This window comes from Procambarus clarkii, chromosome 49 (assembly GCF_040958095.1).
Source record: "Procambarus clarkii isolate CNS0578487 chromosome 49, FALCON_Pclarkii_2.0, whole genome shotgun sequence".
In the NCBI taxonomy this organism is placed as follows: Eukaryota; Metazoa; Arthropoda; class Malacostraca; order Decapoda; family Cambaridae; genus Procambarus; species Procambarus clarkii.
This window is the reverse complement of record NC_091198.1, coordinates 24947248-24967601: the sequence shown is the minus strand read 5'-3', so window position 1 is coordinate 24967601 and position 20354 is coordinate 24947248. Positions and strand designations below refer to the sequence as shown.

Below are 20354 nucleotides of genomic sequence, written 5' to 3'. Positions count from 1 at the left end.
CCCACCATTCCCCACTCCCTCATCTGTTGCATTCCCAAATGATCTGATGTTCTCATCAGAAAATTGGAAACATCAAATGATCTGATGTTTCCATCACTGAAATATAAGAAAAACAGTTAAAAAAACAAAATGAAAAACAATGAAAAAATAATAAAATATATTATACTCACGAAATGAACGGTATGGTAAACAACACAACTCAATTCCAATGCAATGTCACACCAAATAATTAAATCAAAATCAAAATAAAATGAAATCTATGAAGATTCAATTTATCAATGCAATCGGAAACATTGAAATGGAATCATTACATATTTAGTAAAGCATATGTTGCTATTACGTGCAACAGATGACGCTGTTTAAAAAAATGTTTTTACCTGTCACAGGTGTGGCATCTATATAAAAGGTATATAAAAGCATATGCATATTCGAATGGAACCTTGTGTCAAAATTTCAAAGCAATCAGTGAAGAACTTTCTGAGATTACAGCATGCGTTGCTCTTGCGTCCAACAGATAGCGCTGTTTAAAAAAAAAAAAAAAAATGTTTTTCTTGTCACAGGCCCCCTCGCTGTCCGGCCCATTGATGCCATGAGGGGGCTTGGTGGGCGATTGCCGGAGTGTGATGCTCCATGAGCCAGTCCTCTGTCTTTTTGTGGCCTTCTGCTCCTGCTGCTGTCCTCTCAAATTTTGCTGGATGCCTTTTCCTTTTCCTTATGTTTTCGTTTTTCTCCCCCCCCCCTTCTACTTTCTAATTGTCATTTCCTGCCGACCTTTTGCCTGTTTTGATAATTCTTTTGGCCTTCTTTTGTTTTGACTCCCGGGTGTTTGCGGAGGCATACTCTTGCACCCGTAGAACTGTAGTACCCCGACGTTTCGAGCAAGGGGACCCTTTTATTGTCAATCCTCCTTTTGTCACTCAACCCGATCTCGATGGACTGTCGGTTTTTAAGGTGGCGTTTGTGGGGCGTATACTCACGACACACCCCTAGGGGGCCCTGGCAAAATCGGCAACTTGTTTCTTGTTGGGTGTCCTGCTTCTAATTTTGGCTAAGTGGTGGGTATGGGAGCACATTCATGAATGAATGTCTTTTCTCTCGTATCTATATCACTTAATATTCCTCTTTTTACCCTCTTGGGCTCGTGGGGTGGGCGACTAAGCCCCTGAGTAGGCCTGTGTTGGAAATCCGGTTCTGTAGCCCCCGCTGCATTGGGCCCCAACCGCTCCTCCTTTGACCCTCCTGACTACTCCCCTTGGTTCCCCTCCCTCCTCTGTGGTTGGGTCGAGCCCCAAACCCCCCAGTGGTGACCACCTCGTCCCCTGGCAAGGCTCAGTCTCTAGTTGCGACTACTGCGCCTTTTAATCCCTCTCTAGGGGTTTTCATCCCCGTCCTTGCCACGCCCACACTTGCTCAATTCCTTCCCATACTGATGCGTATCAAGCCTTGTTTGATCCCGCTTCGTGGGCCAAATACTTTGATCTGCTCCCACTGGATTCTACACCTGACGACTTCTCCCTCCATGGGCACCTTGTTGACTCAGTAGGTGCCTCTGTTATCTTCCACCCCCACCTGTCTCTGTACACGTGTTGTTGCTGCTCTTTCGCTGGATGCAGCCTCCGCTTGTCCACCTAATCCTACCTTGGCAACTCCCCTGTTCGGGTCTCCAAGAACGCACGGTTGAATGCCAGTGTTGGCACTATTCTCCTCCCACCACATGTTGCAACCGGTGTTCGGAATCTCGAGGACTGCCACGAAGATGTTCGGCATATCCTCGAAGCCCAGGGCCATTCAGTCTTCCAGGTAGACTCGTTTACTCGTCCCCCTCGTGGTCGTCGCCATCAACCCCTTCGGGTTGTGAAGATTACCTTTGGAGGTAGGACCCTTCCACCCTCTGTCATTCTTGCTGGTGCCAGGTGCTGCGTCCAGGAGTACATTCCCTCTCCTCGGCTCTGTAATAAGTGCTGGAGGTTTGGTCATTATGCCCTCCTCTGCTCTGGTACTATCTCTCTTTGTCCTCTGTGTGGGGGCGAAGGTCACTCTTAAGTCAGAGTGCACTTCTCTCCAGGCTCACTGCCTCAATTGTGGTGAGGCCTACCCTACCTTCTCTCATGCATGTATGCATTACAATCTTGAGGCAGCCGTCCTCAACTTGAAGCACCGGGAGCGTTTTGTCTTTTCCTGAGGCGTGGCACCAAGTTCGCCGTCTCCCACCTTATACTAACGTCTCTTATGCTCGCGTGTTGTGCTCTTCCTCTCCTCGTCCTTCCCGCCTTCCTCAGACTCAAAACCGCTTCCAGGCCTTAGACCCCTGACACGCCCACAGCCCCCCCCTCCCTCTGTTCCTTTGAGTTCTGTCCCGAAGGGTTCCCCTCCTGGTCCTCTGTCTGGGGTTCCCCTTCTTTCTGCCCAGTCTGTCATGTCTCCTATGTCTTCTTCCTCGTCTCCCTCTAATCTTCCTTCCCATTCTTCTCCTCCATCTATTTGCTCTCCACGCCACCTGTCAGTGCATGCTGATGTCCATCGCTCTCCCAACGGCCGTTGTGTATGCTCTCGTTCTGCTTCACCTGTTGAAACGCTAGAATCTGTTGCCCAGTACATTGTTGCTGGGACGCCTGCCTCTCTGAGTCAGAAGCGTAAGCCTGGCTCTTCTCCTTCTTCCTCCCGGCAGGTAAGAAGGCTTTGCTTTCTTCCTCGCCCCTACCTTTGACTCTCGCTCCGTCCCGTCCCGTTTCGGTGGTTCCTCCCCCTGTTCCTGCTATTGAGGTCTCTTTGGACCCCACTTCCCTCTCCGTTGCTGCCCTTGCTGAGGTGCACACCCTGGTTTCTGCCCCTCCTGCTGCTGTCCTTGACCTTCGGTTATTCCCCCCCCCCCCTCTTCCTCCTCCAGACCCTACTTGTCCGCCCCTGGTCGATCCTCCAGCTCCCTTCCCTCCTTCTTTACTTAGTTTACCCATGCCCCCTAACCCTGACTTCGCTGACCCTGACCCTGATCCTGCGCTTCTTTAACGTGCTGTGTTCCCTTTTCACCTCTATTTCTTCATTGTTCTCTGTTGCTGTCCTTTCTCTTCTTGTCGATGTCTATTCTACAGTGGAATGTTCGTGGTTATTACGCCAATTTCCTTGAACTTCAACTTCTGATTTTGTGGTTTTCGCCCCTTTGTGTCTTTCTCCAGGAGCTGATGCTTGGTGCTCGTCCTGGTCGCTTTCGTGGCTATTCGTTTCTCTCGCCTCCCCCAGCTGTTGCTGGGCTCATAACTCTTCCGCTCTCTTCATTCGCTCTGATGTTCCCTTTGCCTCCCTTACTTTTTCCTTCGTCTCTCCATTGTTCTGCTGATCGTATCTTTGTGAGGAAATGGTACACGGTTTGTTCCATTCATCTCCCCCCCGAGTGTCCCACTTTCTCTTCTCGATCTACTGGACTCCTTGCTGGAGCCTGTGCTCCTGCTAGGTGATTGCAATTGTCGTCATTCCCTTTGGGGTGATGTTCTGGCAAACACCTGGGGTTGCCTTCTTGAGCCGTTCATCCTCTCTTCTTCCCTGTCTCTTCTGAATTCTGGTCTGCCCACACATTTGGACTCTCGGACTCGCACCCTTTCCTGTCTTGATCTTTCACTTTGCTCGTCGTCTTTTTACTTAGATTTCACGTGGCAGGTTCTTGATGACTTCCATGGCAGTGACCATTTCCCCATCCTTGTTACCTTTTTCTCTTTTCACCCTCCCCTCTCCTTCCCTAGGTGGCAGTTTGCTAAGGCAGACTGGAACTTATTTACCCTCTCTGACCTCTCCCTCACTCTCTCCTCCTTTTTCATGACACCGTCTTCGATGCTGCCCTCCGCTCTATTCCTCGCTCTTCCTCTCGGGGACCAGGGAAGTGCATTCCCTGATGGAATGCTGACTGTGCTCGGGCTGTCCGATGTAAGTGTGCAGCCTGGAAGAGACACCGCCGCTGGCAGACGGCCGATTCTTTTCTTTTGTTTCGGAAGGCGAGTGCGGTGGCCCATAGGTCTATCCGTACGGCTAAACATGAATGTTGGGTGTCTTGTGTTTCCACCATTATGTCCAAAACTCCTCTACAGCAGATCTGGAAGCGTATCCACATGATAGCGGGTAAGTTCATTCCCGATGTCTCGCCGGTCCTTCACCTCTGTGGTACTCTTGTGGCGGACCCGTTGCAGGTCGCTTCTGAACTGGTTTCCCACTTTTCTTCTGTTAGCTCTGGTTCTCATCTTCCCCAATCTTTCCTTCATCGTAAACTTGTCCTTCAATCTCGTCTTTTAGATTTCTGCACTCATCTTCGACTTCTCTATAACGATCCCTTCTCTCTCTCTGAACTTTGGTCTGCCCTGGCCCTCAGTGGTTCTACAGCGGCGAACTCCGATAGCATTCATTATGAGATGCTTCGCCATCTCCCTCCATGCACGTTTCAGTATTTGCTGAGTCTGTATAATCGGATCTGGGAGTCGTCGTCAGTCCCTGAGCACTGGCTCAATGCCGTTGTATTCCCTGTTCGCAAACCAGGGGTCTCTGGGAACATCCCCTAAGGACTTTTGCCCTATTGCCCTCACGAGTTGTCTGCAAACTCTTGGAACGTATGGTTAACGTTCCTCTGATGTGGTTCTTAGAATACCATCACCACCTCTCCCCTTCTCAATTTGGTTTCCGCAAGTGCCGCAGCACAACAGATGTCCTGATGAACTTGGAGGTCTATATTTGTACTGCTTTTGCTGCGAAGACCTCCGTTGTTGCCGTCCTTTTTGACCTGGAAAAGGCCTACGACACCACTTGGCGATATCGTATTCTATCCCAATTTCTTTCTTTTGGCCTTCGTGGTCATCTCCCTCTCTTTCTCCAAAGCTTCCTCTCTCGTCGTGCCTTTCGGGTGAGGATTGGTACTGCTCTCTCTGCCTCTTTTCAGCAATACGAAGGTGTGCCCCAGGGTAGTGTTCTGAGCACTACTCTCTTTCTAGTTGCCCTCAATGGTCTTCTTTCCTCTCTTCCTTCTGGCATCTTCTTCGCTCTCTATGTCGACGATCTTGCCCTTTGCTGTCAGGTTGATGATTCGCCTCTCCTTCAATGCCGGCTTCAACTTGCGATTGATGCCGTGTCGTCTTGGGCCACCGATCTTGGCTTCAGGTTATCTGAGTCTAAGACTTGTGCTATGACTTTTACTCGGAAGCGTGTCATTCTTCGTCTTTCTTTGTTGCTTTATGGTCACCCTATTGTGTGCAAGGATATCGCTAAGCTTTTAGGGTTGATTTTTGACACTCGTTTGTCTTAGTCACCCCATATCTCTTACCTCGGAGTTGAATGCTCTAAGGCCCATACCTTCCTTTTAGGTATTGTCCCACACTTCTAGGGGAGCGGATAGGCGTACTCTCCTCACTTCACATTCCTCTCTCGTCCTGTCTAAACTCGATTATGGTTGCCCTGCTTACTCGTCTACTTCTCCTTCTACTTTTCGCCGTCTTGATGCTTTGCACCATACCAGGTTGCGCCTTTCGTTCGACTTCTGTCCTTAGCTTGTATGTTGACACTGGCTTCCTATCTCTCTAGGACCGCCGTGATCGCTACTGTCTTCGCTCTCTTGCGTGGTCCATGCAGGATCCTTCCTCTCGCCTCTGCCATGCTTTAACTTTTGCCCCTCCTGTGGTTCCTTTTTCTCTTCACCACCTCCCTCTTTCTGTCCAATTATCTCGCTTACAGGATTCTCTTTCAATTTGTATTTCTAATATTTCTCCTCGTGTTGTTCCTTCTTTGCCCCCATGGAGAGTCCCCTTCCACAGTTTTGTACATCCTTAACCCACATCACTAAAGCTTTTATGCCTCCTACGGTTCTAAAATGCCTTTTCTTTGAGCATTTTTCTTCTCACTCCCGCTCCGTTTCTGTCTTCACCGATGGGTCTAAGTCTGCGGACGGTGTAGGCTACTCTGTTGTTTTTCCTGATTGCACTTATATGTGTCGCTTACCTCCGGAGACTAGCATCTTCTCAGCGGAACTTTATGCTATGCTATTCTCTATGCTCTTCGTCTTCTGCTTTCTCGTTGTCAATCTTTCTTTGTAGTTATTGTGGACTCTCGTAGTGCCTTCATGGCTCTCGGGTCCTTTAATCCGGTTCATCCAATGATTGTTGAGATCCAGCATTGGCTATTTCTTATTCACAGTAAATTTAAGGCAGTTGAGTTTTGCTGGGTTCCCAACCATATTGGTGTCTCTTTAAATGAGCGTGTGGATGCCGCCGCCAGGGAAGCTGTCTGCTCCTATCCCCATCTCTCGTAAAGGTATTCCTTATTCTGACTTTTACCCAGTTATCCATTCCTCTATCCTTACCCGTTGGCAGGCTTGTTGGTCTTCTGTTACTGGTAACAAACTGCGTGCTCTTAAGAGTTGTGTGTCCTCGTGGCCGTCCTCCTACCACCGTAACCGGCGATGGGAAAAGCTCTGGCGAGGTTGTGTATTGGGCATACTTGCTTAACTCATGGCCACTTAATGGAGCACCGCCCTGCTCCTTATTGTCCTAATTGCATTGTCCCTCTTACTGTCGTGCATATCCTTGTTGAATGTCCTGACTTACGGGACGAGCGTGTGTCTTGTTTTCCAACCGTCCCACAAGGTCCCTTGTCCCTCGATAAAATTCTTGGTGACTCGGATACTTTTGATATCGTTTGCCTTATGCGTTTCTGTTCTCGTATTGGCATCCTTGGTGATATTTAGCGCCCTCTGATTATCCCGCACATTTGATGGTGCTATATAGCCTGCCCAGTTTGGTGCCTTCTTTTGATAATTACTTACTTTCCTGACACAGGTGAAGCATGTATATAGTAGGTATATAAAAACATGCGCCTAATTGAATGCAACGTTATGTCAAAATTTCAAAGCAATCGGCAAAGAGGTTTCGAAGATTTCCCCTCACATGAAAAACACAGTTTAAAAAAAAATGTTTTTTCATGTCACAGACGTGACATATATATAAAGTTTATTTAAAACCCCGCTCGGATGTGAATGGAACGTTGTGTGAAAATTTCAAACCAATCAGTAAAGAACTTTTGGAGATTAGCGATTTTGAACAAACGAACATTTCCATTATTATATATATAGACTACCAGTACCTGGCCACGCGTTGCTGTGGCTCAGCAAACTTCTCTGTCCCCCAGTCCTCCCCATCATTTTCTCCTCACCCATCTTCTCGGCCTCCCAACCATTCCCCACTCCACCATGCCCCACTCCCCTCTCCGTTTGTCCTCCCCACCATTCTCGATTTCCCCATCCCCTCGTCCCCACCATCCCAAACTCCGCCATATCCTCATCCTTCCCCCCATTATCCCCTCCCTTGTTCCCTCGTCCTCCCCCTCCATCTCTCACTTCCGTCCTCTCGTCATCCCCACCATTCCCCACTGTCTCGTCGGATGTCTTCCCAAATGGTCTGATGTTCCCATCAGAAAATTGAGAACATCAAGTGATCTGATGTTCCCATCACTGAAATAAGTAAGGTGTGGTTCTTAAGCTTTATCTTGCTCTGGTTAGGCCCCATTTAGATTATGCAGTTCAGTTTTGGTCGTCTTACTATAGAATGGATATAAATTCACTTGAACGTGTGCAGCGTAGGATGGCTAAGTTAATTCCCCAAATTAGAAATCTTTCATATGAAGAAAGATTAACAAAGCTTAAGTAGCATTCACTGGAAAGGCAAAGAGTTAGGGGTGACATGATAGAGGTTTACAAGTGGATGAAGGGACATAACAAAGGAGATATTAATAGGGTATTAAAAGTATCAACACAAGATAGAACACGAAACAATGAATATAAATTGGATAAGCTTAGATTTAGGAAAGACTTGGGTAAATACTGGTTCGGTAACAGGGTTGTTGATTTGTGGAACTAATTAACGCGTAACGTGGTGGAGGTGGGGTCCCTCGGTTGTTTCAAGCGCGGGTTGGACAAGTATGAGTGGGATTGGGTGGTTATAAATAGGAGCTTCCTAGTAAGGGCAATAGGCCTTCTGCAGTTACCTTTGTTCCTATGTTCTTATGTTCTTAAGGTCAGCAGCAAGGGCAGCAGGAGTATCAGCATGGGAGGCAGTAGTATTAACAAGGGCAGCAGTAGTATCAACAAGGGCAGCAGTAGTATCAGCAAGGGCAGCAGTAGTATCAACAAGGGCAGCAGTAGTATCAGCAAGGGCAGCAGTAGTATCAACAAGGGCAGCAGTAGTATCAGCAAGGGCAGCAGTAGTATCAACAAGGGCAGCAGTAGTATCAACATGGGCAGCAGTAGTATCAACAAGGGCAGCAGTAGTATCAACAAGGGCAGCAGTAGTATCAACATGGGCAGCAGTAGTATCAACAAGAGCAGCAGTAGTATCAACAAGGGCAGCAGTAGTATCAACAAGGGCAGCAGTAGTATCAACATGGGCAGCAGTAGTATCAACAAGGGCAGCAGTAGTATCAACAAGGGCAGCAGTAGTATCAACATGGGCAGCAGTAGTATCAACAAGAGCAGCAGTAGTATCAACAAGGGCAGCAGTAGTATCAGCATGGGCAGCAGTAGTATCAGCAAGGGCAGCAGTAGTATCAGCATGGGCAGCAGTAGTATCAACATGGGCAGCAGTAGTATCAACAAGGGCAGCAGTAGTATCAACAAGGGCAGCAGTAGTATCAACAAGGGCAGCAGTAGTATCAACATGGGCAGCAGTAGTATCAACATGGGCAGCAGTAGTATCAACATGGGCAGCAGTAGTATCAGCATGGGCAGCAGTAGTATCAGCATGGGCAGCAGTAGTATCAGCATGGGCAGCAGTAGTATCAGCAAGGGCAGCAGTAGTAGCAGCATGGGCAGCAGTAGTATCAGCAAGGGCAGCAGTAGTATCAGCAAGGGCAGCAGTAGTAGCAGCATGGGCAGCAGTAGTATCAGCATGGGCAGCAGTAGTATCAGCATGGGCAGCAGTAGTATCAGCAAGGGCAGCAGTAGTATCAGCAAGGGCAGCAGTAGTAGCAGCATGGGCAGCAGTAGTATCAGCAAGGGCAGCAGTAGTAGCAGCATGGGCAGCAGTAGTATCAGCATGGGCAGCAGTAGTAGCAGCATGGGCAGCAGTAGTATCAGCATGGGCAGCAGTAGTATCAGCATGGGCAGCAGTAGTATCAGCAAGGGCAGCAGTAGTAGCAGCATGGGCAGCAGTAGTATCAGCATGGGCAGCAGTAGTATCAGCAAGGGCAGCAGTAGTATCAGCAAGGGCAGCAGTAGTAGCAGCATGGGCAGCAGTAGTATCAGCAAGGGCAGCAGTAGTAGCAGCATGGGCAGCAGTAGTATCAGCATGGGCAGCAGTAGTAGCAGCATGGGCAGCAGTAGTATCAGCAAGGGCAGCAGTAGTAGCAGCATGGGCAGCAGTAGTATCAGCATGGGCAGCAGTAGTATCAGCATGGGCAGCAGTAGTATCAGCATGGGCAGCAGTAGTAGCAGCAGCAAGGACAGCATTATTGCTTTCCTTTATAATGTAGAGCTCTTCCTTATAATGTTGACCTGTCCTCTATAATGTAGAGCTCTCATCTATAATGTTGACCTGTCCTCTATAATGTAGAGCTCTCCTCTCTTGATCACGCCATTTGTTCAACCATTGTTCACTGGCTGTTCACTGCACGACAGTTCGGGGTCGAGTATGATGTGCGTGTATAATTGGGAGAGTGTAGAGTGATATAACCGGCCGTCACACTCAATGGGGGCAAGCACCATGGCCGGTAATAGAGGAAAACACATCGCTGAATTAATTTTAAACAAATCATACTTGACTGAACGATGGAAGTGGCACTCGAGAGACGGAAGTGTCACTCGAACGGATGAATCGTGTGGCAGTGTTTCAAAGGTATATATTTTTATCATGTTCATTTATAGCTGCAATACGTCACCTGGTGGTTATGAAGTCTCCATGGCAATATTCAGTTGTTTTCCATAGACAGTACGTCACTTTTGTGAGTCGATTTCATTTCAAATTACGTCCAAATTTGGCCATAGCGCACATACGAGCGAAGTGACGTTATTTTTAAGAGGACGGGTTGGTTTCCCAGCTGCCTCTCTCTATATATAGATAAATAAGAAAAAGAGATATGTCAGGCTAAGCTATTTTAGACACCTCTGGCAATTCTCAATGTTAGTCAAAATTGAGACCCCATTATTTTATGCCAAGAGAACTGCCACTCTCATATGACTCGTCCTCTCGAATACTACATCGCATTTTGACGTATAACTCCCCCAACAGCCAAAAAGTTGTGTACTAAAAATCACAACGGCTCGCAAAATTTGTGATGTTCCGATATCTATTCATGGGTCCTCCGGTAGCTTAGGTTCGGGCAATTTAGTACGTCAGTTTAGTAACGTTGTTAACGCTCGAGAGGATGGACTCTTTGTAAACAAACACAAATTAATAATGTTATTAGGGTCAAATAATTATCTCTACGGTCTAAACAGATCTAAAACAGTGTAAAATTATCTCTTTGGAGTGACTCAATGTAGGCACGGCCCAAGAGCTTCACCTCACTGCTCCATAGTCACTGTTAGGTGAGTACTTCTAGCACAGATGCCACCACCACCACCACCACCCCTACTACATATAACACCACCCCCACCACAAAACACCACCCCCACCACAAAACACCACTCCCACCACAAAACACCACCCCCACCACAAAACACCACCCCCACCACAAAACACCACTCCCACCACAGAACACCACCCCCACCACAAAACACCACTCCCACCACAGAACACCACCCCCACTACAAAACACCCCCCCCCCACCACAAAACACCACTCCCACCACAGAACACCACCCCCACCACAAAACACCACTCCCACCACAAAACACCACCCCCACCACAAAACACCACCCCCACCACAAAACACCACTCCCACCACAGAACACCACCCCCACCACAAAACACCCCCCCCCCCACCACAAAACACCACTCCCACCACAGAACACCACCCCCACCACAAAACACCACTCCCACCACAAAACACCACCCCCACCACAAAACACCACCCCCACCACAAAACACCACTCCCACCACAGAACACCACCCCCACTACAAAACACCACCCCCACCACAAAACACCACTCCCACCACAGAACACCACCCCCACCACAAAACACCCCCCCCCCACCACAAAACACCACTCCCACCACAGAACACCACCCCCACCACAAAACACCACCCCACCACAAAACACCACTCCCACCACAGAACACCACCCCCACCACAAAACACCCCCCCCCCACCACAAAACACCACTCCCACCACAGAACACCACCCCCACCACAAAACACCACCCCCACCACAAAACACCACTCCCACCACAGAACACCACCCCCACCACAAAACACCCCCCCCCCCCACCACAAAACACCACTCCCACCACAGAACACCACCCCCACCACAAAACACCACCCCCACCACAAAACACCACTCCCACCACAGAACACCACCCCCACCACAAAACACGCCCCCCCCCACCACAAAACACCACTCCCACCACAGAACACCACCCCCACCACAAAACACAACCCCCTCCACAAACCTCCCTCCACAAAAATCACCACAACCACCACAAAAATCACCACAACCACCACAAAAACACCTCCCCCACCACAAAAACACCACCCCCACCACAAAAACACCTCCCCCACCACAAAAACACCACCCCACCACAAAAACACCTCCCCCACCACAAAAACACCACCCCCACCACAAAAACATTTCCCCACCACAAAAACACCACCCCACCACAAAAACACCTCCCCCACCACAAAATCACCACCACACCACAAAATCACCACCCCCCACCACAAAATCACAACCCCCATTACAAAATTACCCCCCCCCCCACCACAAAATCACCACCCCCACCTCAAAATCACCCCCCCACCACATAACCACGACCCCCACCACAAAATCACGACCCCCACCACAAAATCACCACCCCCACCACAAAATCACCACCCCCCACCACAAAATCACCACCCCCCCACCACAAAATCACCACCCCCCACCACCAAATCACCACCCCCACCACAAAATCACCACCCCCCACCACAAAATCACCACCCTCCACCACAAAATCACCACCACCCCCACCACAAAATCACCACCCCCACCACAAAATCACCACCCCCACCACAAAATCACCACCCCACCACAAAATCACCACCCACCACCACATAATCACAACCTCCACCACAAAATCACCACCCCCACCACAAAATCACCACCCCCACCACAAAATCACCACCCCCCACCACAAAATTACCACCCCCCACCACAAAATTACCACCCCCCACCACAAAATCACCACCCCTACCACAAAATCACCACCCCCACCACAAAATCAAAACCACCCCCACCACAAAATCACCACCCCACCCCCACTACAAAATCACCACCACCACCACAAAATCACCACCCCCACCACAAAATCACCACCCCCACCACAAAATCACCACCCCCACCACAAAATCACCACCCCCACCACAAAATCACCACCCCCCACCACAAAATAACCACCCCCCACCACAAAATCACCACCTCCCCCCCATAACAAAATCACCACCCCCACCACAAAATCACCACCCCCACCAAAAATCACCACCACCCCCACCACAAAATCACCACCCCCCCCACCACAAAATCACCACCCCCATCACAAAATCACCACCCCCACCACAAAATCACCACCCACCACCACAAAATCACCACCCCCACCAAAAAATCACCACAAAATCACCACCCCCACCAAAAAATCACCACAAAATCACCACCCCACCACCACAAAATCACCACCCCCCACCACAAAATCACCACCCCCCACCACAAAATCACAACCCCCACCACAAAATTTCCCCCCCCCACCACAAAATCACCACCAACAAAATCACCACCCCCATCACAAAATCACCACCCCCACCACAAAATCACCACCCCCACCACAAAATCACCACCCCCACCACAAAATCACCACCCCCCACCACAAAATCACCACCTCCCCCCCATAACAAAATCACCACCCCCACCACAAAATCACCACCACCCCCACCACAAAATCACCACCACCCCCACCACAAAATCACCACCCCCCCACCACAAAATCATCACCACCACCACAAAATCACCACCCCCACCACAAAATCACCACCCCCACCACAAAATCACCACCTCACCACCACAAAATCACCACCCCCCACCACAAAATCACCACCCCCCACCACAAAATCACCACCCCCATCACAAAATCACCACCAACAAAATCACCACCCCCCATCACAAAATCACCACCAACAAAATCACCACCCCCATCACAAAATCACCACCAACAAAATCACCACCCCCATCACAAAATCACCACCCCACCACAAAATCACCACCCTCACCACAAAATCACCACCCCACCACAAAATCACCACCCCCACCACAAAATCACCACCCCACCACAAAATCACCACCCCACCACAAAATCACCACCCCACCACAAAATCACCACCCCACCACAAAATCACCACCCCAACCACAAAATCACCACCCCCACCACAAAATCACCACCCTCACCACAAAATCACCACCCCCACCACAAAATCACCACCCTCCTCACAAAATCACCATCCCCCACCACAAAATCACCACCCCCCACCACAAAATCACCACCCCCCCACCACAAAATCACCACCCCACCACAAAATCACCACCCCACCACAAAATCACCACCCCCACCACAAAATCACCACCCTCACCACAAAATCACCACCCCCACCACAAAATCACCACCCCACCACAAAATCACAACCCCACCACAAAATCACCACCCCCACCACAAAATCACCACCCTCACCACAAAATCACCACCCCCACCACAAAATCACCACCCTCCCCACAAAATCACCATCCCCCACCACAAAATCACCACCCCCCACCACAAAATCACCACCCCCCACCACAAAATCACCACCCCCCCACCACAAAATCACCACCCCACCACAAAATCACCACCCCCACCACAAAATCACCACCCTCACCACAAAATCACCACCCCCACCACAAAATCACCACCCCACCACAAAATCACCACCCCACCACAAAATCACCACCCCCACCACAAAATCACCACCCTCACCACAAAATCACCACCCCCACCACAAAATCACCACCCTCCCCACAAAATCACCATCGCCCACCACAAAATCACCACCCCCCCACCACAAAATCACCACCCCCCACCACAAAATCACCACCCCCCACCACAAAATCACCACCCCCCACCACAAAATCACCATCCCCCACCACAAAATCACCACCCTCACCACAAAATCACCACCCCCCCACAAATGTCACAGTCAACAGATATGTGATTTACAATTCAAATATATATAGGGCGCCTGAAAGCCAAATTTTAGAAATCATCGTGTGTTAAAATATTTTCAAAGCAGAGAATTTCTACATGTTATTGGGAGGACCGACAGAGCCAACCCCTGAACCATGAGCTGCGCTAGTTGTGCACTGATAAAACGTCGTAAACACTGTACTGGATGCCTCGTCCAATCAGATGCAGATGCATGACATATGCTGAAAATTACCCAATTGCCACAATGCATTCTGTTGCAACGAGGAGCGGTTATTTCCGTGTCCGAAGTTGCGAAATGTGCTGGTTTTTATTTCTGGAACTTTGCGCAATGGGAATGTATTCCTTCCTCTTTGGAATTCCAAACCAATATTCTGGCTTCCACGACATGACCGGAATTATACAAGTTTCAGTGCTATTTGTTCTGATGGTTGGTGGTGGGGGAGGGGGGGGATGGAGTTGTCACGTGGTGAACCACTGTCATCTTCATGGTGGACCACGCGGTCATCCACGTGGTGGACCACGCGGTCATCCACGTGGTGTAACACGCTGGCATGTGTCCCATGGCTGGAATTCCATGTGAGTGGCACCCAGCTTTATAACAGTATGATCATTATGATATTACTGAATTTTTTAAAGGGTTAGGCAGAAAAAGAGTAGAATATATAAGCAAGAGGAACAGACAGATAGACCCACTGTAGGAGTACAGAGTGGGAGGGAAATATCCACAAGACTTGAATATAATTCATCATCGAGCACACAGGTTCCACCACTGTGAACGTTCCAATTGTCCCTGCACAAGTCTTGGCTCCAGAGTGGGTGTCAGACGTGATATTATTCCTTATTTACTTTACAGTGGTAATTAGGTAATTAGTTATTCAACAAACTTACCTATTAATGCACGGTAACGACAATTTTACGTTACGTTAATTTCCGAGTGTCACTCCAACTGATAACAATACCAGTGGTAGCAGAACGAGGTCCCACCACTCTGGAAATCACGAGACCTTGTCTTTGGCCCTCTTGCATGAGCAAGAAAGACCAAAGTGAACTAAATGAACACTAGTGCACATTCAGACTCAACTGTACTCAATCCTTGCAGTGGTAATCATCAACGATGCAATACAAAACAACAATAAAAAAATCAACACGTGTCACTAAGACAAACCTTCAATCAATGAGTAATTACGTTAGCCCGTGTCCCTTGGACTGTAATCAAATTCACTACACAATTAATTTATGTTAATCCTTCTGTCACACAGACAGTAACAATCAATAAGTTGTTACGTTAAAACTGTCACACAGAGAGTAACAATCAATGAGTTATTACGTTAACACTGTCACACAGACAGTAACAATCAATAAGTTGTTACGTTAAAACTGTCACACAGAGAGTAACAATCAATGAGTTATTACGTTAACACTGTCACACAGACAGTAACAATCAATAAGTTGTTACGTTAAAACTGTCACACAGAGAGTAACAATCAATGAGTTATTACGTTAACACTGTCACACAGACAGTAACAATCAATAAGTTGTTACGTTAAAACTGTCACACAGAGAGTAACAATCAATGAGTTATTACGTTAACACTGTCACACAGACAGTAACAATCAATAAGTTGTTACGTTAAAACTGTCACACAGAGAGTAACAATCAATGAGTTATTACGTTAAAACTGTCACACAGAAAAACACCAATCAAATAAACAAATATTTACCTTAAATCTCCTGTCACCAAGACAGTGTCTGATATGAATAATTATACTCGACACTGTACGCTAACACACAACTACAACTCTGCGATATAATTTAACACAATAATCAATTAATAACAATATAATAATGTACAGGTGTCACCTAGATACAACAATTAATGACTTACTCTTCCACTGGTGTCTGGAATGGCTAAAATGTAAAGTATCACTTAGATACAGAAATCACTATTAAATGAAGTTGTGATAATAACACAATGCAATTTAAATGCACAAATATATAACAAACACTAAATTTGTCTTCGTGTGTATGACACTTATACTAAAGGAAGTGACGAATTTTCGTGTCACTGAGACGGCTGTTCCGACAACTGGCTTATTATCTCCTCGAAGGGTTTAACTCACACCTGTTATAGGTGATAACGAGATAACTGTGGGTCAAACGGTTGCTTCTAGGTCAGCACAAGTAACACTATAAACAAGACAAATATTTGTATTCCCTTTAGAAGACCAGCCTGTCACTCGCACCTTGCATACACACAACGATGATCTGTAGTTGCTCCTATGAAGTACAGCAATTTCCACACATGGTAACATGTGAGTAACACATGGAGTACACGAGATGGCAGATGCAGGCTGATAGAACAGGTGCACCATGGTCGTGCATGCCGCAACAACAAGCTGGTGGTGGGTGACAGCTACACACAGGGTGGTAATAGTGAGTACTAAACTCGTGGAGTGGCACTTGTGGGAAAAAGTATTGGGATTGATATGAGAGGAGAACTACTAGGGGACTTGTACTGTACTAAATTACAAATTTCTGTATGCAAAATTAATTCACCTAAAGTCCCTAGCTAGGGGTCATAAATCCTAGCTCCTCTTTTCCTAATGACAGACTATGGGCAGTAAGGGACAGATGGGGTCCCTAAGGATGAATGGAGAAGTTCATTGAAAATCCACAGTCCACTTGCAGACAAGTTTCTCACATCAGCTTGTATTGTTAATTCAAGGATAAGATTTAATATTTCAGTTCTATAACTGAACACTGGTTCTGTTTATATCAGGGATCTAAACATGAACACAGGCCTTCCAAGCACCATAACTATAACAGCCAATATTCATATACTAATACCACAACAATTTATATTGTAGAAGTATGGTATATATGAATATGCAATCAAATGACCTTAAATGTGGCCTAAGTGGTAATACTCAAATTGTATGATGGTTGAGACATAACCAATCACAGGCGAGTAGGCCTCTGATGTCATTCCATACAGAGCCGGCACTTGCCGCACTCCAAGCAGGCCTCAATATCTCTCGAGACCAGAGTTAGGGTAGGACCTCGGCAGGCCAGATATATACCTTGTTACCTTACACAATAAACTACTGAAGTGTACTACTGTGTATATCTTCAACCACCATACATCCAAGAAGGTAACGAATACTGGTGATAGTGGTGGGATTCAGAATGAATTTTCTGAGCTACGAAATCTCAAGTGCCCACATCACGTGTGTCCAGCACCTCCCGCCACCCGCCACCCACGCATCAATATTCAATGATATTGGACCAGTCCGGGGTCCTACCATCAACCACTACTCTAGTTCAACGTCTCAGAAGTAAGGCACAATATTTTCCTGTGAGAACGGCATTTCATCAGTAAGGGGAAAGGAAGATTTCCACACCAGCCATTTGGAATTTCCCGCGCCAGCCATTTGGAATTTCGCGCCACCTGGGAACCTGCACCACCCACCCATCACTACCGCCACCCAAGCCCACATCAACAAGCCTTGTGTATCTTTGCCTGTATCGTTCCAGCTATTGCAATCATCTTCTCAAACTTCAACTGTTCTGCAGCTGTGTTGTGCAATTTATTGAGAAACAATTGGTGGACTGCAACCGTCTGACTAGTGTCGTCAACTCCCACTCACGTCGCCTCCTCTCACCACCGCTACAGCCCTCTGCTACACCATTCTACAGTGAACTTATCTACACGCCACTATAGCACCTGGCCCTCATTTGCCATCGTCGATATATTTATCGTTGCGCCCCCAACATCACACACATTCCTAGTGTGGGGTTCCCTGAGCTTCGCGCCACTGCTGCCAGGAGCACTGCCTGTCACTCCAGATGTAATTACCTAAGTGTAGTTACCGGATGAGAGCTACGCTCGTAGTGTCCCGTCTTCCCAGCACTCTTTGTTATATAACGCTTTCAAACTACTGACGGTCTTGGCCTTGTCACGTGGGGGGTGGGTGGTCCGGGGCTCTGCTAACACTTAGCTGCTAGGGGTTCAAAAGGCCCAAATACTCAGCCCCTCCGACTCCCTGGATTCACCGGAGTCTCCTTGGTCACACAAGAGAGGACCGACAATGCCCACCCCCGCAGGTCTTTGCTTCCACCACAAAAGGGGTGCCACTGATTCACCCTGGAAGCCCTTCAGTCAAACACGGGGAAACTGCTGTTAACAGTTCCGGCCTAGACCCGTGGGGGAGTGAAGGAAGACTCACGCTTACCTTATAACCATAACCTCCCTGAGTCTTGCCTGCCAGATAAAAAAGGTTGCAGGAACTCCTTTCCCGCCTGTATTCTCTATCTTCTTAACAAGGTCGACAGCTGGGTTATTATATCTGCACCCCAGCAATGCAGTTCAGTGGGTGTATTATATATTGTTTGTAGCCAGAAGATTGCTACTCCCATAGATCTGCTACTAGACTGTCGGCCCAGGGTACTCTCCCAGGAGGTCTGTGTGGCTTTACCTCTCTCTAGCCACTACGTTAATAGTTGTCACCATTCAGACACCGATACTGATCGGATGGCTAAGGGTACACTTTTATGTAAGTCTGTGCTGTCTCTACCACTCTCCAGGCAATAGGAACTGCTATAGAGAACATAGTGTTCCCTAGGTGGTACTATGATAACCTTCGTGTATGCTCATAGAGAAATATCATAAATGGAGGCACACTTAAACACAGTGATAAAATGTGCGAATTTACTGATGCAAATTACATGAACACACACACACAATCACAAGTAATACATGAATATGGAAATATGGATACTAAGTCTGGAGATCGTCAGCCTCTTCTTCCACGACCTCCAACACTCCTTCAACTTGGCAGAAAGACAGGAGTCCCACACTCTCACAGGAGGGCCTCTTCACCACGTCGGCGCCTCTTCACTGTCCTGCCATCCATACACACTGTCCCCTCTGACAGTCCTGGACACAAGCTGCCTTGCAGCCTACTCTACTACTAGAGTATTAATGTCCTGTTGCCACATACATAAGTAACTATTGTGGCCTAACTAGCCTACTCACACAAGGGGTAATGGGAGGGAAAATGATCTACCTTACATTCCTGGCTCACGACGCCTGTCCGTCGATGGTGTGAGGTTCCCACGCCTCCTTGGGTCGATCCTTGACGATCCAGGACGTTCCACAGGTCCTCAGGTGTCGTGGAGCCTTCGCGTCGTCGCCGTTCCAATCCCTGAGATTCAGCTGCCCCAATCCTGGTTCATCGATGGGCGCTGAGCTAATCACTATTTTTCCCACACTCGCCCCTTCCACAAGGCGTTGCTCCTTGTCCTAGGCACGGTGTCGTCCTTCCAAGAACCTCAGTGGATGTGACCCAGTCACAGCTAGGCCTGCCCGCCGCACCTTCCAGACCTCAACGTCCAGCGGCGCCGCCCCAGCGTCGTCGCCGACTATTTTCCAAGTTTGGCACTTCTCTGCTCAATGAACTTGGTTCCCTTTTTGCTTCCCAGAAGCGCAGGGTCTCCAATAAGTTATGGTGGGCTGCGATGGCTAGTTTAATCCACTGAATAAGGCTTGTAGAGCCTCTAATCCTTGAGAGCAGACCGAGGCGCGTCCTGTCGCTTCCAAGGTCGGATCAGCTCTGACGTTGGCGCCGCCCGGGGCACTCGGTGACGTCATGGCGGGCCCTGATTGGTCGCCCGCGACCTAAGTCGACCAATCCGCGATCGGCTAGTGTCCCTTCCAAAAGGTCATATCTGCCGTAGGGGATACTGTTTCAATTTCTCCTTATTTACAACTTATAATGTAACTTCCGTCCATTAACTGGCAGCCGGTCTGGTCGCCACATATATCATTGGACTCCCCGAACCTCAGAGAATCAGTAGGGAGAGCTGATATGACTCTTTAAGCCGGCAAACGAAAGAAATAGGAGAGGGCACCGTAACATACCCCTCCCCTTAAAATAAGAGTCATATCGGAAGAGCAGCACTCAAGAGGGCAACCTATACT

General features: G+C 48.2%; 1 protein-coding gene across 1 annotated transcript; it reads left to right on the top strand.

Moving 5' to 3' along the window:
• Positions 1-8066: 8066 nt before the first annotated feature.
• LOC123763341 (autotransporter adhesin BpaC-like) lies at positions 8067-9524 on the top strand. The gene has a single exon (XM_045750495.2). It carries the CDS (start codon positions 8067-8069, stop codon positions 9522-9524), a length of 1458 nt encoding a protein of 485 aa, XP_045606451.2.
• The last annotated feature ends 10830 nt before the right edge of the window (positions 9525-20354 follow it).